Raw genomic sequence first — 16119 nt, 5'->3', positions numbered from 1 at the left:
TGCTTACACCAATTGTCAAGCTTCGACAGATCTTCCAAAAGAAGAAAACAATCAGTTTGACAAGAAATCTTACGGTATAGTTTGAGGTCATCTGCGAAAAGAAGGCAGTTTGAATTTTGAAATAGATCAGGTATATCGTTTACAAATAACAAAAAAAGTAATGGACCCAAATGGCTTCCTTGCGGAACACCAGATGGAACAGAAACAAATTTTGAGAGCGAATTACCAACTTTTACTATTTGAACTCTACCAGCTAAATATGACTCAACCCATTTTAATAGAAAAGAGTTAATACCTAGAGAAGTTAATTTATTTAACAAGATTTGGTGGTTGACTCTGTCAAATGCCTTAGCAAAATCAGTAAAAATAACATCAGTTTGGAAACCATTTTCCATATTTGTTATGATGTTATTGCTTAATAATGCTAAGTTTGTTGCCGTTGATTTCCCTGCTACAAACCCATGTTGAAAAATTGAAATATGATTATGAAATAGCTCAGTCAACTTATTACAGACAAGTTTTTCAAATACTTTTGGAATACAAGAAATTTTACATATGGGTCTATAATTGGTGATATCCTGTTTTGAGCCCGATTTAAAAATTGGTGATAAATAAGAAACCTTCCAGCAATCCAAGAATAGCCCTTTGGCTAATGAAAGATTAAAAATCCACGAAAGTGGTTGAGCTAGTGCAATACAACATTTCCTTAACAAAATAGCAGGAATCCCATCAGGCCCTTTACTCTTATTAATATCCAATTTAGATAAAACCTCTTTAATTTCAAATGGACTAAAAACTAAAGAACCGATATTGACAACTCTACTTATATAAGGTAACCTCTGGATAGGGGGAGTATCTGAAGAGTAAACTGATTGGAAATAGTCAGCAAATAAATTACAAATTGTAGGTATATCACTTGTGATTGTATCCTGATACTTCATACTACTAGGAAATCCACTAGATTTACGCTTTGAGTTTATGAAATTCCAAAAACGCTTGGTATTTAATTTGAGGTCACTTTCGACAGAAAACAAGTAATTACGATATAAGAATTTATTGAGACAATCGAATTCTCGTTGACAATTTAGATAGTTTAAACGCAGTTCAGAATTATTTTTGTCAGATTTATACAATTTGTATGCCTTATTTTTTCTGTTTTTAAGATTGGTCAACCTTTTATTATACCAGATAGGGCAAGTATTATTTTTAGAAAGCTTTTTAGGTACAAATTCGTCAACTGCCCCCATCAAAATACTTAAAAAACAAGAATACACGCTATCTAATTCAGATGAACAAAAAACGTTATCCCACGAAATAGACAAAAGATAATCAACCATACCGTCATAATTAGCTTTTCGAAAATCATAAAAAATATTTTGGTCGTTAGATACCTTTTTTAAATAATGATAGAAATGAATATTTCCATCAATGGCTATATGATGAATTGAATTTGCAATAACTGGAAAGTTACATTTATCAATACAAATAAGAAAATCATTATCAACAAAAATCAAATCAAGAATTCGATTAAGAACGTTGTAATGGGAATTGATTTGGATTAAATTATATTGACCAAAAAAGTCTATAACTACACATTCTATTTCAGATGAAACGTTAAAAGGGACTAAACATTTGTCCTCGGTGTCAAATATCCATTCAATATGACTAAGATTAAAATCTCCTGTAAATAATACATGTTGTGAATATTTTAAATTTTCTAAAATGGATTTTGAGTTATTTAAATGAATTTTATAATAATCCAAATCGCTCTTTGGAGGAATATAGCTTACAAATACAAATAATTCAGATTCACCCATTTAACCACTTACAATAAGCTGATCAATATCAAGGTCAGAAATAGTTTTGAACATATTTGTTCTTGTATATATATATATCCTTTGAAGAAGGCACATATAGGTATTCAATCTTTTAGAATTTAAAGAAGAGAAATGTAATGAATTTTTTAGAATACTGTTTTTTTTTCTTTAAGAAAACGAAACAACTTTTTTAAGAAATCTCTTTATTACTTTTTAATATAAATTTTTCTTTTATTTTTATTTTCCGTCTAGAGCACTAAAAAATTCAGTGTCGCTTTCTCTTTTCCTTTCTGTCTTCTCTCGTTCAGCCGCGCAAATATGATTTTATTTGAGCATTAACTGTTTTATGCGTCCAGCATGTGCACTGTTCTCGGCTGCGGTTTTTGGCAACACCTAAATTGTTTGTAAAAGTGTAGCATTCTTTAGTAAAAATCTCATTTGCTAACAACAACTTGGTTTTGTGAAAAAAAGGTCAACCGTTACTAATCTCCTCACATTCTCAAACATATATTCAAACGGTTTAGAACACTATTATGAAGATGACTGTGTATACACTGACTTTTCTAAAGCTTTTGACCAACTTAGCCACGGAATTATTTTATTTAAACTCAAAGCTATTGGTTTCCCACCATTTTTCTTAGCTTGAATCAAATCATATCTTGAAAACAGATCCTATGAGATAAAATTTAGAAATTGTCTTTCTGAACCTTTTTTTGCTCAATCTGGTGTTCCCAGGGAAGCCATCTTGGCTCTTTTCTGTTGATACTGTCTATTAACAACATATCGTCATGTCTACGCTCAAGTGAAGTTCTCATTTTTGCTGATGACATGAACATTTAAGATTAAAGATTAAAAAGTCCACCAATGATCGTATCCCTTTAAAAGCCGACATTGATACTTTAATATTTTGGTGTGGGAAAATAGCCTTACTCTCAACCCTTTAAAATGCCAGGCGATAACTATAACTAAAAAACGAATCATTAGTGTATTTGGCTATAATATATCACAGCAAAAACTCTGCCGCATCTTCACATTTAAAGATTTAGGTTTTTATTTCTGTTCCAAATTACAGTTTACACATCACATTAAGTTCTATGCTTGGTTTTATAAAACACTGGGCAAAGGAGTCCAATGATATCTAATATGTTACTTTTTCTTTGTACAATTGCCATGTTCGTCCTCATGTTGAATATGCATCGCAAATATGGACTCCTTAATACGAAATTTAGAGAAAACGTATTGAGCCAATCGAACATAATTTCATTCGCTTTGCCCTAAAGGGTCTTCCTTGGGAAGATGCTTATGATCTGCCTCCATATGAACATCGTATTCAGCTTTTTTAATTGCAATATCTCCGTCAAAGGCGTGTTAATATTGATTCAATATTTCTTCATCAGCTCATTAACGGTGAAATTGGTGTACCTTATTTGCTATCTTGTGTATATTTGAATTACCAAGCGGAACTCATCACCTCCGTTCATTTAATTTTATACTATGTGAAGAATGAAGCTTTAAGTCAAATGTGCATTTTATATAACTTAAACTGTTCATCGATAGATTTAAATTTAAATAAGGTGGGATTAAAATCATTCTTTAGAACCATTGTTCCACTATCGTAAACGTCTTTATTTTATTTTTTGTTGTTCTGAATTAATTCGTGTTAAATGTTAATTATGTTTTGTATTTTGTGCGTGTGCTAGGCTTTAATTATATTATTAGCTTACAAACAACTAACACATGCACTTATGATGTTTGAATCTTGCTATAAGCTAACTTCTTTTTGAAAAAAAATCTGAAGTGTAAGTAATGCCTGGAGTCGGGTTTGAATTGAATTGAATATGTTGACGGCTTAGACAACAATATATCATAAAAAAATTGGAAGGGATTTCTATTAAATTCAAAGACCTAAAATTCAAATTAAAAAGATAGGTAAAATTAAGATGCATAGTTCCTATTTTATTATTTATACAAATATCCTTGCCAGCTGCATCACAGAATGCGCCAAAACATGTACAAGGAAGATATTTATCTGCGAATTTCTCCAAAATTACATCGGTATCTTTAAGCATCATCTCATCATACTTTTGAGTATAGTGAAACAGAGCAATTGGCAAGTTATCTATGGATTGCATATGTATACTAAATCAACGATTGCTCACATTATGAGGAAGGGATTGTGTACACTGCAATCCTTCACTTGTCGGTAGCTGGCTGAAAGAAGTACTTTGCATTGCACAGATGGTGACACATGACGTGCCTGTTCTATTGTTATCAAATGCTTCAATTCACCCAGCTTCTTTTTGATCGAATTGGCTTGGCTATTAAAGACCAGGGAAAGTGTTCACAAGTAATCGATCCCTTAACTTTATAGCCACATTTTCGACATATTTATTTTTTTTGACGAATAAAGAATGTAAGACCGATTTCATTGCGAAGCTTTTCAGTCTTCTGGAATATCGATCCCTTCGCTGTAATCAACCATTCAAATTTGTTCAGGTTTGGTATCCACATGCGGTATCCATCTCATTTTTTGTTCACATACCCAACCAACCTTCCATAGTTCAAAGTTCTTTTCCATACAATTCATATGGAACCTTTTTTTCGATTGTTTCCGGTCCTGTGGGGTTCATAACATATGCTGCTGTATCACATGTTACAACCCACATAGATTTTAGTAACTTTCTTGTGATTCTCATACTTCTACTTGTTTGATTTTCAGGTTTTGCGGCTCGATTTTGTTGTGGCGTTATAAGAGGGTCCAACACATTCTTACCTCTTAATCTCTCCTCCCATCACATCTCAACTTTTTGACAATGTGTCCGTTGGCTTAGGCTTTATTCAAGAATGTTTCAAATGATTTACATACATCGTTCTTCTGCTTAAAAAAAGAGCCTTCTAAACTTGCTGAAATCATGTTTGAAACAAACGTAATATTGCAATTCGTCTGCTGATTTAGTTCCAATGGGGCTTAGAACATCTACATGGATTAACTCACCAATAGAAACTGGTCAATCACTTCTGGACTTAAAAGTAAATCCATCACACAACGCTTCACCTTTTTCGGGAAACCATTTGTTCATCTGCTAGCAAGAACTCTCTTCACATCTTCACATGGCAATTAATCTGGTGAGCATATCTTTTTTGGTATACTTGAAAACTTTTTGAAGCCTCTGATATTTTACAACCTGTATTCCAGCAGCATCACCAATCATCGCTATTAATATTTTGCTTCGTTTCTCTTCTTTCAATTGTGCATAGAGGAAATATATTGTCTAGAGTCCCGACTTAATGGGTTTGCTCTCTTTCGGCCTACAAACTAAATTTAGAAAATTTTGCAATATTTTTAGAAAAATGAATTTTACAACTTCTTTTTAGTGAAAACTGTGCTAAAAATAATTTTTGAATGCTTTTGGCACACAAATTCTATATATTTTATGAAAAATTTCGCTAAAAACAGAAAAAATCGTGCTGAAAGTTTAAGCGCACCCTAGAACTGTAATGCGAACGTGGCCCAATTTGAGTTATGTCCAGATTTGACAGATCAACAGCGAGGTGAGTATTTTGACAATTCTACGAAAATGTAAACAAACCAAAATTCAGTATCAATAAAGCAAATGAAGGTAAAACAAAATATTATTTATTGAAATAAAAATATATAATGAATTTAATGAATTTAATTGAATCCTCAGATAAAGAAGAAACCAAGGATTACGTTGCAACAAGAAAAGTGGAAGTGGAAGCCCCGCGTAGGAAGCCAGCAACGCCGACATATTTATTGTGGAGTGAATAGGTACAAATTGAAGGTAAATGTTTTCATATTAATTTTTAACTCAAATTATATGAATATTATTTTGTTTTGTTTTTTAGTAAAAAATTACACTTCTCAACAAGACTGGCAATCAAATCGCTCTATTCTTATGGCTTATATCCTCATGTTTAACCCTGTAGGAAAGAGAAGGGCCGATTACAGCGAAGGGATCGATGTCGCAGAAGTCGGAAAAAATTCGCTTTGCAATCTGACATGCTTCATTTGACGAGATGGATACAAGTCCAGAGTTATTATAAAGTTGAGGAATCTCTTTACTTGGTGGTCATTCATAGCCAATCCAAATACAAATACAAGTTAAATTAATAGCAGTAGCACATTCATGTAATGTGCCACCATCATTTCAATGCAAAACACTCATTTCAGTCAGCTACGGATAGGCGAAAGATCGCAATGTATGCAAGTCCTTCCTCATCATGTGAACAATAGTTAATTTAATCTACAGTCAGTTTTTCAAGACAGTACCTACCACCGACGATTGGCCAATTGATCTGTTTCACTATGTTCTTTTTTGGAGAAATTCACATTTAAATATCTTCCTTTTACATTTTTCGGTGAACTCTGTGATGTAGTTGGTGAGGATGTGTTTATAAATAATAAAATAAGAACTATCTTAATTTTCGCTTTTTCTAATTTAAATTGTAGGTCTCTGGAATTCAATTGAAATACCTTCCTTCATTCATGATTTATTGCTTTCAATGCCGTCAATATCTTCAATTCAATTCTGCCTCTTGTTACCAACGAAGAAGAAGACAAGTTCGGAAAATTTGCTGGCGATGGTATTTGGCTGGACGAAGAAAAAACGTCGTCTTTTTCTCTTTATGAGTTTTTTTGAAAATGCCAGATTCTGAAGTCGAGAATCTTCTCAAGTTGTTCACGTTGTTCAAGTAGTTTTATCTCACTGGAAGAAATTGCATTTCTCATGGAACAACACAAAAAATCACCAGAGAAGAGAAAAGCACAAACGATTCTAGCTGAGGATGTGAAGCTTCTAGTCCATTGAGGTGATTTTTAATAAACAAATCAATCATTTCTTTTAGCTTTTTAAGTTTTTCTCGAAAAAGTCACAGAAGTGCTCTACAAGGCAAATGTTGAAGGACTAGGTGAATTACAACTAAATCCTATCGTTAAGATTTTTCCAGAGCCTAGACTATCCATTCTTGATCTGGCACTAAAAGCTTAATGTTTTACAACAGAGAGTAAGTGAAAACTGTTATGTTTTTGCTTGAGGTAATTTATTTTATAATTAAAAATCTTCTTTCAGCTCATGCGATGCGAATCATCACAGCTGTAGGGTTCTATATCAAGCAATGCGAACTCAAAACTTCGCACTAACATCACACTAACTCATCACCACAAACATCACATACCATTTCTATCTATTAGTTCAAAATGTTAAATGTCTCCTGTAACGACCTATTTGCCTTCTTTTGATCCTTGCTGGCAATTTATTGAACCCTTAGCTCAGTGGTGGGTGTGATTCTTGGACCCTTCAATGTCGATACAAAAAAAAATATTGCCAGACTCTGCATCCTGGTGTTGATGATGCGCGAGACATCGCCTCTACCCTCCCTACCTTGGTTAACTCCCTCGCTAGAGTAACCCCTTTGAATGGCTTCTTCCTCCCTCAAGCCATTACCCTTCTCATCTTCATCCTCTCATCCTTTATACAAAAAAAATTACTCCATGATTATGTACTTATCATTCAGAAATAAAAAGATATGTACGTCTTAATTTCAGACATTTAAATATATTTTTAATTAGAAATTTGTTATTTTATAAAGCTACATATATCATATTTAAACTAATCTATTTAAATTTAAGTTACAAATACTACTTCATTAAATTGATTCAATTAGGTAAGTGCACTAATAAAGAAAAATAATTCAATCTATATTGGCAACGCAAAGCACAAAATCTTAAGATTTGAATTCAAAAGTATAACCGCGTCTTCGGCTTATTACAATTTTTTTGGATTTGAATTCCTTTTTTTTTTTTGTTTTCTTTTTGATTATTTCACTTTAAGTCAAAAATCCCCTTTTCAAACCCACCCCACTAATTCGCGCAAGTGTTAAAAGAATATATTTTGTATTATATATACATATAGGTATAAGTGCAGAATAAATAATTATCAAGTTAATCAAAAAGATATGTACAAACTTACCCCTTTATTTCTCGAGAAGTGGCCACTGCTGTTGAATAGAAGGTTTGTTGTACCCTGAGCAATCTTTCGATGCACTTGATGTTGTTTCCTTTTTTTTTGTAGATATTTGTTCACTTATATTCATGTATATATTTCACTTCCGCGATTAGCTTTTACTTTTAACTCGGTTCGCGTGGTGATACTTCGAATTAACACCTTATTTTTTTTACTCCAAATTACCAAGTTAGAGACGTTTTTCGAATATTAAATTGATGTTAAAAAAATGAATTTACGTTGATAAAAAAATTTGAATATAAAAAAATTAATTTATGTTAATAAAGAAAATTTGAATGTAAAAAAAAAATAATTTATGGTTTTGACGGAGACTTGAACCATGGACCTCTGCTTTGAGCCCTTAAAAACTATTTTTTTTTTTTTTTTTTTTTCTTTTTTTTCAAATTCATTTTTATTTAATTCAATCTTAAACCTATCTTAAAGCTAGACAAAAATTCATAAAACTAGCCTAATTATCCATAACTTACAACTAACTTAATGGTCCCATACGGACACTCTAAGCTAAACTATAACACTAATTACTAATGCCTTTCGGCCTTAAGATCTATTTTACTTCAATTTAAATTTTATTTGTTTTGTTTTTATTAGAAAATTTTGAAAAAACTAATATCAATAACCTTTTTTATTTATTTTTACTTACAAACTACTTAAAATTAGGTCCTTAAATAAAACTTAAAAACTAACTTAAACTACCTATTTTACCTATAAACTACTTAAAACTAGAACAACCACAGCAGCAAATCTAACTATATAACATTTTTGTTTTTCATATTTCGTTGTCTTTTTTCTTTATTTTTATTTATTTTTTTTTTAATGTTTTTTTTTTTTTTTTTTTTTTTAATTTTTTTTTTTTAATTTTTTTTTTTTAATTTTTTTTTTCGTGCCACCATGCCTATTCTACTTAAAACTAAACCCTAAAACTATAAAACAAGTATGTAAGCCGGCCAAGGCTTAAAACCCCATCCCGACTACCCAATATCAAGTGCCGATTGAAGCCACCAAAACTGGTTCTCCTGCTTCACCCTATCAGCTCGGTCCCGTTCGGACACAGCCCTACTGAACCGAAGGAGCTCTGCTCCGCCTTGTGCCATGACGTCCTGATTGTACAGGAGTCACCTATCCACGGTTCTTCGTCTGACGTGGTAGATTAACGGAACTGCCAATCTATCCTGTATCAGACCGCATCTATCTAAAAAGAGGAATGCCTCTGGGGGAATGAAGCCGCTCAAGCGTGCACTCTCAAAATACTCGTCGTTCGGATAGAACGCCCCGAAAATTAAATTGTTGGTCGAAGACATAGCTCTTGCAATGTGACCTCGAACGAGTTTTATCACGAAATTGTCAATTCTGTTGATTCGAGCCCCGTTGTATAGGACCTCGTTGGAATAGTAATGCACATAAGAAGATTCGGCTGTTCGATATAAGCCGGTACAGCGTCGTAAACACTGCCGCTCGAACACCCGAAACTTCTCCATCTGGGAAGGGGCAACGTTGAACCACACAGGACAACCATAAACTATCATTGGCCGTATGAGGGCCATGTAGCAAATTACTTTCACTCTGGGGTCAAGCCGACTGCTAAAAAACAGCCGTTTCGTCAGAGCAAATTCTCCTCTGGCCCTGGTCATTTATATGTCTGTCGAAATATAAATACTGATCTAACCAGATACCGAGGTACTTCACTACACTTTTGCTCGCTAATGGCCGCCCATGAAGATCAACGATGACCATCTTGCGCCAATTCTTGCACGTATCCCTCGTGGCCCTAGCCAACGGAGTCCGGAACAGAATTGTCTCCGACTTCTGGACATTTATTTTCAGTTTCCAGTCGTCGCAATATCGCTGAATCTTGTCGAAATCACGCTGCAAGAGAATTCTAATAACCTCAACCTTTCGGGCCGTTCTGTACGCAATTAGATCGTCGGCGTACGCAATTGCCTTTGTAAGACTACCTATCAGATCGCTGGTGTAAATGTTGAAGAGGATCGGCGAATTCACCGCTCCCTGTTGAAGACCATTTTTAATTGAGAATGTTGTGGTAGAAGTTACATTGCCACTTTTGACAACAAACTTTCTACCGTTAAGCATATCATAAAGTATATACAACAATGGCTTGCTAATGCCAAACCTGCTTAATTTTAGGTAAAGACCCTCTAACCATACGGTGTCAAAGGCCTTTTCCAAATCAACCAGGACAGCACCTGTGCATTGTTGTTTTGATTTATTCCATTTGATATCAGAAACGAGTTTAGACGCAGCATGAATTGTGTCATGACCCGCCTTGAACCCAAACTGTTTATCCGGAATTATTTTGTTGTCCGCAGCCCACTTAGTCAGAGCCCTATTAATGATCTTTTCGAAAACTTTGCTGATGCTCGGAAGAAGACTTATCGACCGAAGATTTGACGGGTTGGAGTTGTCCTTTCCCTTTTTCGGGAGAGGATGAACCACAGCGGTTTTCCAATGCACTGGATAATATGCATTATTCAGTGCATTATTGAAGAGCGTGGTGTATATGTCAATTTCTTCCATCGGTAAATGTCTGAGTACAACGTTGGATATACCATCGACACCTGCTGACTTTTTGTTTTTTATTGAATTAAAGATGAGCTGAAGCTCAACCTTCGTCACTAACAAGGGACTTGGTCCCGTTTGCTCGGTGATTATGGCATTTGCCAAGGAATCGTCATTGAACCGCATGAAACCGCGGTTCTCAGATCGCCATTGTGTCATATCATTTCGAAGGTAAAAGTGATTAAGTAGGGCTCTGTTTTCCAGGTCGTGGTTGGGGCGAATGCTAACATTCACCTTGTACACTTGCTGGAAAGCAGCTCCCACCGCCTCCACTTTTTCCTTCGGATCTTCAATTATATAAAAGTCATCGTCAAAGATGGCTTCTTCTGGATCTATTTGCGCTGTCATGAGTACGTCTCTGTTTTCTTCGGTTCTTTGGAGTTTCAGACTCGGAAGGTCATTGTCGTTCTTTTTTCTGAATATCTTGATGATTTTAGGGAACATACTAGGGTCGCTCGAATTAACTGACCGGATCTTGCGGTCCCAGTACTTGTTAATTGAAAGCCTGTAGTTCTCCTTAATCAACAGATTGACATTTTTTATTGACGACTTCAGTGTCCTAACCTCCAAGTCGCGTGGGTCTGTAAGTCGTCTGTGCACGTTTTTGAGTCTTGTCAGTAAGCCACTTTTGTGCCTACGTAGTGCGTCAATTGTCGCGTTTCTGTAAGCGTCCATTTGGTCCCGTTCTTTGTACTTTGGGATTGTCCGTTCCATCGTTCGTTTTATTGTTTCATCCATCTGTTGTAAGTGTTGGTCAATTTCTGTATTTGTCAAGTTTCTGTTGTTTGGTGGGGCTATGTCACTCGAACGAAGTTCTCTCGCTAGGGCATTGGTGAAACGAGGCCACCGCATCTTACTGTAATTGTAAGAGTGCGTTGCAACGTATTCCTCCAACTCCACGCGTTCGTTCGGAATCTGCATTACAGCAGCCAGTCCGCAGTGATCACTGTCGTACTCGACTGTCTGTAAGCAGTTTCGAGGGTGATTACCCACTTTGTCTGTTACTGTCAGTCTGGTGTCGTACAGCAAAAGATCCAGAAAGGAGCCGCTTCTTGGATACGATGGCCTTTCAGTAGCCAGCAGGTCGACGCCATATTCAACGCTGTAAAGATTCATCAAATTAAAAAGATGATTACCTCTGGGATTACTATGTTGATTTCCCCAATCTTCATGTTTTGCGTTCAAATCACCGGCCAAGATGAAATAGTTTTCTTCCAAGCTCAGTTTAAGTTCTCTAAAAACAATCTCGAGTTCTGATGCAAAGTAAGTGACCTGCGGAGCTCCAGCCGCATAAGCCGCAATCATATGCATTTGCTTCCCTTGAGTGAGAGAGATGCATACAACGCAAACTTCTAGCGTCTTGAGCTTTCGCAATTCATTGTTGTATATGACTTTATAATTAATGCCTTTTCGTATAAAGAGAGCGACACCACCCCCTTGAGTGGAGTCGGGCCGGTCCTTTCTTACGATATTGTAATTTTTATGAGTCAATTTGTGTTTGTGGTTTAGCTTAGTTTCGCTAGCCATAAACACATCGGGACTGTAGTCTGTCAACAATTGGAACATATTGGCTCTTCGTTCAGTCCTAATCAGTGAATTTACATTCACAGCTAGGACTTTAAGGCGCGTCTCCGGCAGCGCGCTCATTATGATCTAAATTGCGCCAGGCCAGGCAACAAAGAGTAGAGATGATCTACCCTTTTGCCTTGCTCCTTTATCTGACTTTGCAGTCCTGTTAGTTGACCTTGAATGCTCAACAACAAGGCTACAATGTCAGGCTGCACCTCTGGTGACTTAGGCACAGGGGCCTTTGGGGCAACCGTTGGTGGAGCCTGTCTCGTGTTCCCATTCCCTGACACCATTTGGGCGTAGGAAAATTTGGGATCTACGAATTTTTGTGTTGGAGCCTGTCGACTTTTTTCGGCTTTTTGACTGGCCTGTTTCTGTTTCATTTCCTGGACCTTAGGGCAACCCCTATAGTTAGCCGGGTGCCCTTGGTTTCCACAAAGGACACACTTGAGCAGGGTCAAATCCTCAACCCGCTCATTCCCCAGCTTGCACTCTCCTTCTTTGTGGGTTTCTCCGCACCTGACACAACGCAACTGCATATTGCAGTTGGCATTGGCATGGCCAAACCTCTGGCACTTCGTACATTGTAGAATGTCGTCGTGCCTTTTTAATGTATCCCAGCGTACAGCTTGATTGTTGAGAGTTGTGATTCTCTCGACACTATTCAAACTGCTTTGGGGCGATAATGTTACGAGGAACATTGGCAGCCTATAACCCCCTCGTCTTGACTTCACCGTAGTGAAAGGCTTGACCCCGATAAAATCGAGATCGTCACTGGCTTTTTGGCGGAGCTCAGCTAAGAGCTCCTCCGGTTCCGTGCAGGAACTTATGCCCTTCAGAAGGACCGTCTTGAATTTTTCGCTTTTAGGCGTGTAGCTGAAGAACTCAGCTGTGGCCTCTTTTAGCAACTCTTTAACTAACTTGTATTCGGCCAGTGAGAAGCACTGGACCGAATAATTCTTTTCTTTTTCGTTTAGAATTTTAATAAGAAATTTGCCCTTAGTGGCCGACTTACATACCTGTTTAATGTCTTGTATGTCAACCTTATGGGTCCTTATTGGTGGTATTTTTTCTTTGTTAGGCTGTGGTTGTTTCTGGTGTTGCTGCTGCTGTTGCTGCTTCTGCGGCTTTTGTTGCTGTTTCTGCTGCTGCTGCTGCCTTGCTTGTAGCTCTTGTTGTTGCTGCTGCTTGGCCTTACTCGAGGTAGATGGGCCCTCATTCATTGGGCCTGTCACTGCTGGTAAAGCCTTCATTTTTTGCTCCGCTCCAGTGATTTTGGTAGCGGGCTTTGGTTGTTGCTGCTGTGGTTGTTGTTTTTGTTGCCTTGTTTCTGGCTTTTTTTGTTTCGTCTGTTGCTGCTGTTGCAGCCGTTGTGTTACTTTTTCCTCCTTCTCAGCTGCCTCTTTTTGTCGGCGCGCTTCGATTTTGGCTTTCAGTGCACTGAGAAGGGGCTCCATCTCCTCCTTCAGTTTTTTTAGCTGGTCCTCATAGGCATCTATTTGCTGCTTTTTTGCCTGCAGCACTTGTGCCAGCTCCACTTCACCGGCTTCGTTGTCGTTGGGGGCTTCAGGCACCTCCATCTCCCTTTCTTTAGGCTGCTCTGGCGACGCTAGGCTTGAGAACCTATTTTTATTTTTATTTGTAGGCGACCTATAGTGCCCCTCTCCACCTTCGGAGACGTAGTCAATGTCACCGTCTGACGACTCGCTTTGTGACGTCATCTCTTGTTGTTTTTTTTGCTGCACGCCTTGTCGCATCGCTCCGCGCTTAGCAGCATTGTTCCTTTCCACAAGGTTAGGCTTGAGTTTTCTCTTAACATTTAATTGACTATCAGACTGGTGGCCTGATGATGTTGCGGTGAATTTGTGTACCGCTGATGGCACCACATTGGCATCACCTGATGAATTGGCAGAGGTATCTTTCGATAACCCTGCTTTCCGCTCCTTCTCCATTTGCTTTTTTTCCCAATCTATAAAATCGACGATTTCACGATTGTGAAAAAAAGCTTCTATATTTTTGGTGCGCTCCGCCCGGGATTCGAACCCACGACCCTTGGTATTGTGTTCGGACGCCACTTTTTTTTTTTTTTTTTTTTTTTTTAATTCATTTTTATTAGTTCAATCTTAAACCTATCTTAAAGCTAGACAAAAATTCATAAAACTAGCCTAATTATCCATAACTTACAACTAACTTAATGGTCCCATACGGACACTCTAAGCTAAACTATAACACTAATTACTAATGCCTTTCGGCCTTAAGATCTATTTTACTTCAATTTAAATTTTATTTGTTTTGTTTTTATTAGAAAATTTTGAAAAAACTAATATCAATAACTTTTTTTTATATATTTTTACTTACAAACTACTTAAAATAAGGTCCTTAAATAAAACTTAAAAACTAACTTAAACTACCTATTCTACCTATAAACTACTTAAAACTAGAACAACCACAGCAGCAAATCTAACTATCTAACATTTTTGTTTTTCATATTTCGTTGTCTTTTTTTTAAATTTTTTTTTAATGTTTTTTTTTTTTTTAATGTTTTTTTTTTTTTAATTTTTTTTTTTTTGTTTTTTTTTATTTATTTTTTTTTTTTTTTTTTAATTTTTTTTTTTCGTGCCGCCATGCCTATTCTACTTAAAACTAAACCCTAAACATAAAACAAGTATGTAAGCCGGCCAAGGCTTAAAACCCCATCCCGTCTACCCAATATCAAGTGCCGATTGAAGCCACCAAAACTGGTTCTCCTGCTTCACCCTATCAGTTCGGTCCCGTTCGGACACAGCCCTACTGAACCGAAGGAGCTCTGCTCCGCCTTGTGCCATGACGTCCCGATTGTACAGGAGTCGCCTATCCACGGTTCTTCGTCTGACGTGGTAGATTAACGGAACTGCCAATCTATCCTGTATCAGACCGCATCTATCTAAAAAGAGGAATGCCTCTGGGGGAATGAAGCCGCTCAAGCGTGCACTCTCAAAATACTCGTCGTTCGGATAGAACGCCCCGAAAATTAAATTGTTGGTCGAAGACATAGCTCTTGCAATGTGACCTCGAACGAGTTTTATCACGAAATTGTCAATTCTGTTGATTCGAGCCCCGTTGTACAGGACCTCGTTGGAATAATAATGCACATAAGAAGATTCGGCTGTTCGATATAAGCCGGTACAGCGTCGTAAACACTGCCGCTCGAACACCCGAAACTTCTCCATCTGAGAAGGGGCAACGTTGAACCACACAGGACAACCATAAACGATCATTGGCCGTATGAGGGCCATGTAGCAAATTACCTTCACTCTGGGGTCAAGCCGACTGCTAAAAAACAGCCGTTTCGTCAGAGCGAAGGCTCCTCTGGCCCTGGTCAGAGCAGCATTTATATGTCTGTCGAAATATAAATACTGATCTAACCAGATACCGAGGTACTTCACTACACTTTTGCTCGCCAATGGCTGCCCGTGAAGATCAACGATGACCATCTTGCGCCAATTCTTACACGTATCCCTCGTGGCCCTAGCCAACGGAGTCCGGAACAGAATTGTCTCTGACTTCTGGACATTTATTTTCAGTTTCCAGTCGTCGCAATATCGCTGAATCTTGTCGAAATCACGCTGCAAGAGAATTCTAATAACCTCAACCTTTCGGGCCGTTCTGTACGCAATTAGATCGTCGGCGTACGCAATTGCCTTTGTAAGACTACCTATCAGATCGCTGGTGTAAATGTTGAAGAGAATCGGCGAATTCACCGCTCCCTGTTGAAGACCATTTTTAATTGAGAACGTTGTGGTAGAAGTTACATTGCCACTTTTGACAACAAACTTTCTACCGTTAAGCATATCATAAAGTATATACAACAATGGCTTGCTAATGCCAAACCTGCTCAATTTTAGGTAAAGACCCTCTAACCATACGGTGTCAAAGGCCTTTTCCAAATCAACCAGGACAGCACCTGTGCATTGTTGTTTTGATTTATTCCATTGGATATCAGAAACGAGTTTAGACGCAGCATGAATTGTGTCATGACCCGCCTTGAACCCGAACTGTTTATCCGGAATTATTTTGTTGTCCGCAGCCCACTTAGTCAGAGCCCTATTAATGATCTTTTCGAAAACTTTGCTGAT

The 16119-nt window shown here is 37.2% G+C and overlaps 1 protein-coding gene, 1 long non-coding RNA gene and 1 pseudogene across 2 annotated transcripts; 2 read left to right on the top strand and 1 right to left on the bottom strand.

Annotated features, from left to right (window-relative positions):
- LOC129945085 (tyrosine--tRNA ligase, mitochondrial-like) overlaps nucleotides 1-7342 on the top strand; it is a 79583-nt pseudogene extending 72241 nt beyond the window's left edge.
- Nucleotides 5226-6003, top strand: LOC129947991 (uncharacterized). Its single transcript, XR_008781810.1, has 3 exons — nucleotides 5226-5437; nucleotides 5507-5620; nucleotides 5685-6003. It is a non-coding gene; the product is annotated as an uncharacterized LOC129947991 (long non-coding RNA).
- On the bottom strand, nucleotides 6981-13956 carry LOC129945084 (nuclear transcription factor Y subunit beta-like). Its single transcript, XM_056054745.1, has 4 exons — nucleotides 13384-13956; nucleotides 13142-13305; nucleotides 7808-7895; nucleotides 6981-7022 (listed from the first exon to the last, which is right to left on the bottom strand). Exons 1-4 carry the CDS (start codon nucleotides 13954-13956, stop codon nucleotides 6981-6983), a joined length of 867 nt encoding a protein of 288 aa, XP_055910720.1.
- Between the last annotated feature and the right edge of the window lie 2163 nt (nucleotides 13957-16119).

Source organism: Eupeodes corollae, chromosome 2, assembly GCF_945859685.1.
Source record: "Eupeodes corollae chromosome 2, idEupCoro1.1, whole genome shotgun sequence".
Classification (NCBI taxonomy): domain Eukaryota; kingdom Metazoa; phylum Arthropoda; class Insecta; order Diptera; family Syrphidae; genus Eupeodes; species Eupeodes corollae.
Note: the sequence above shows the minus strand (reverse complement) of the source record. Positions and strands in the feature narration are given on the sequence as shown.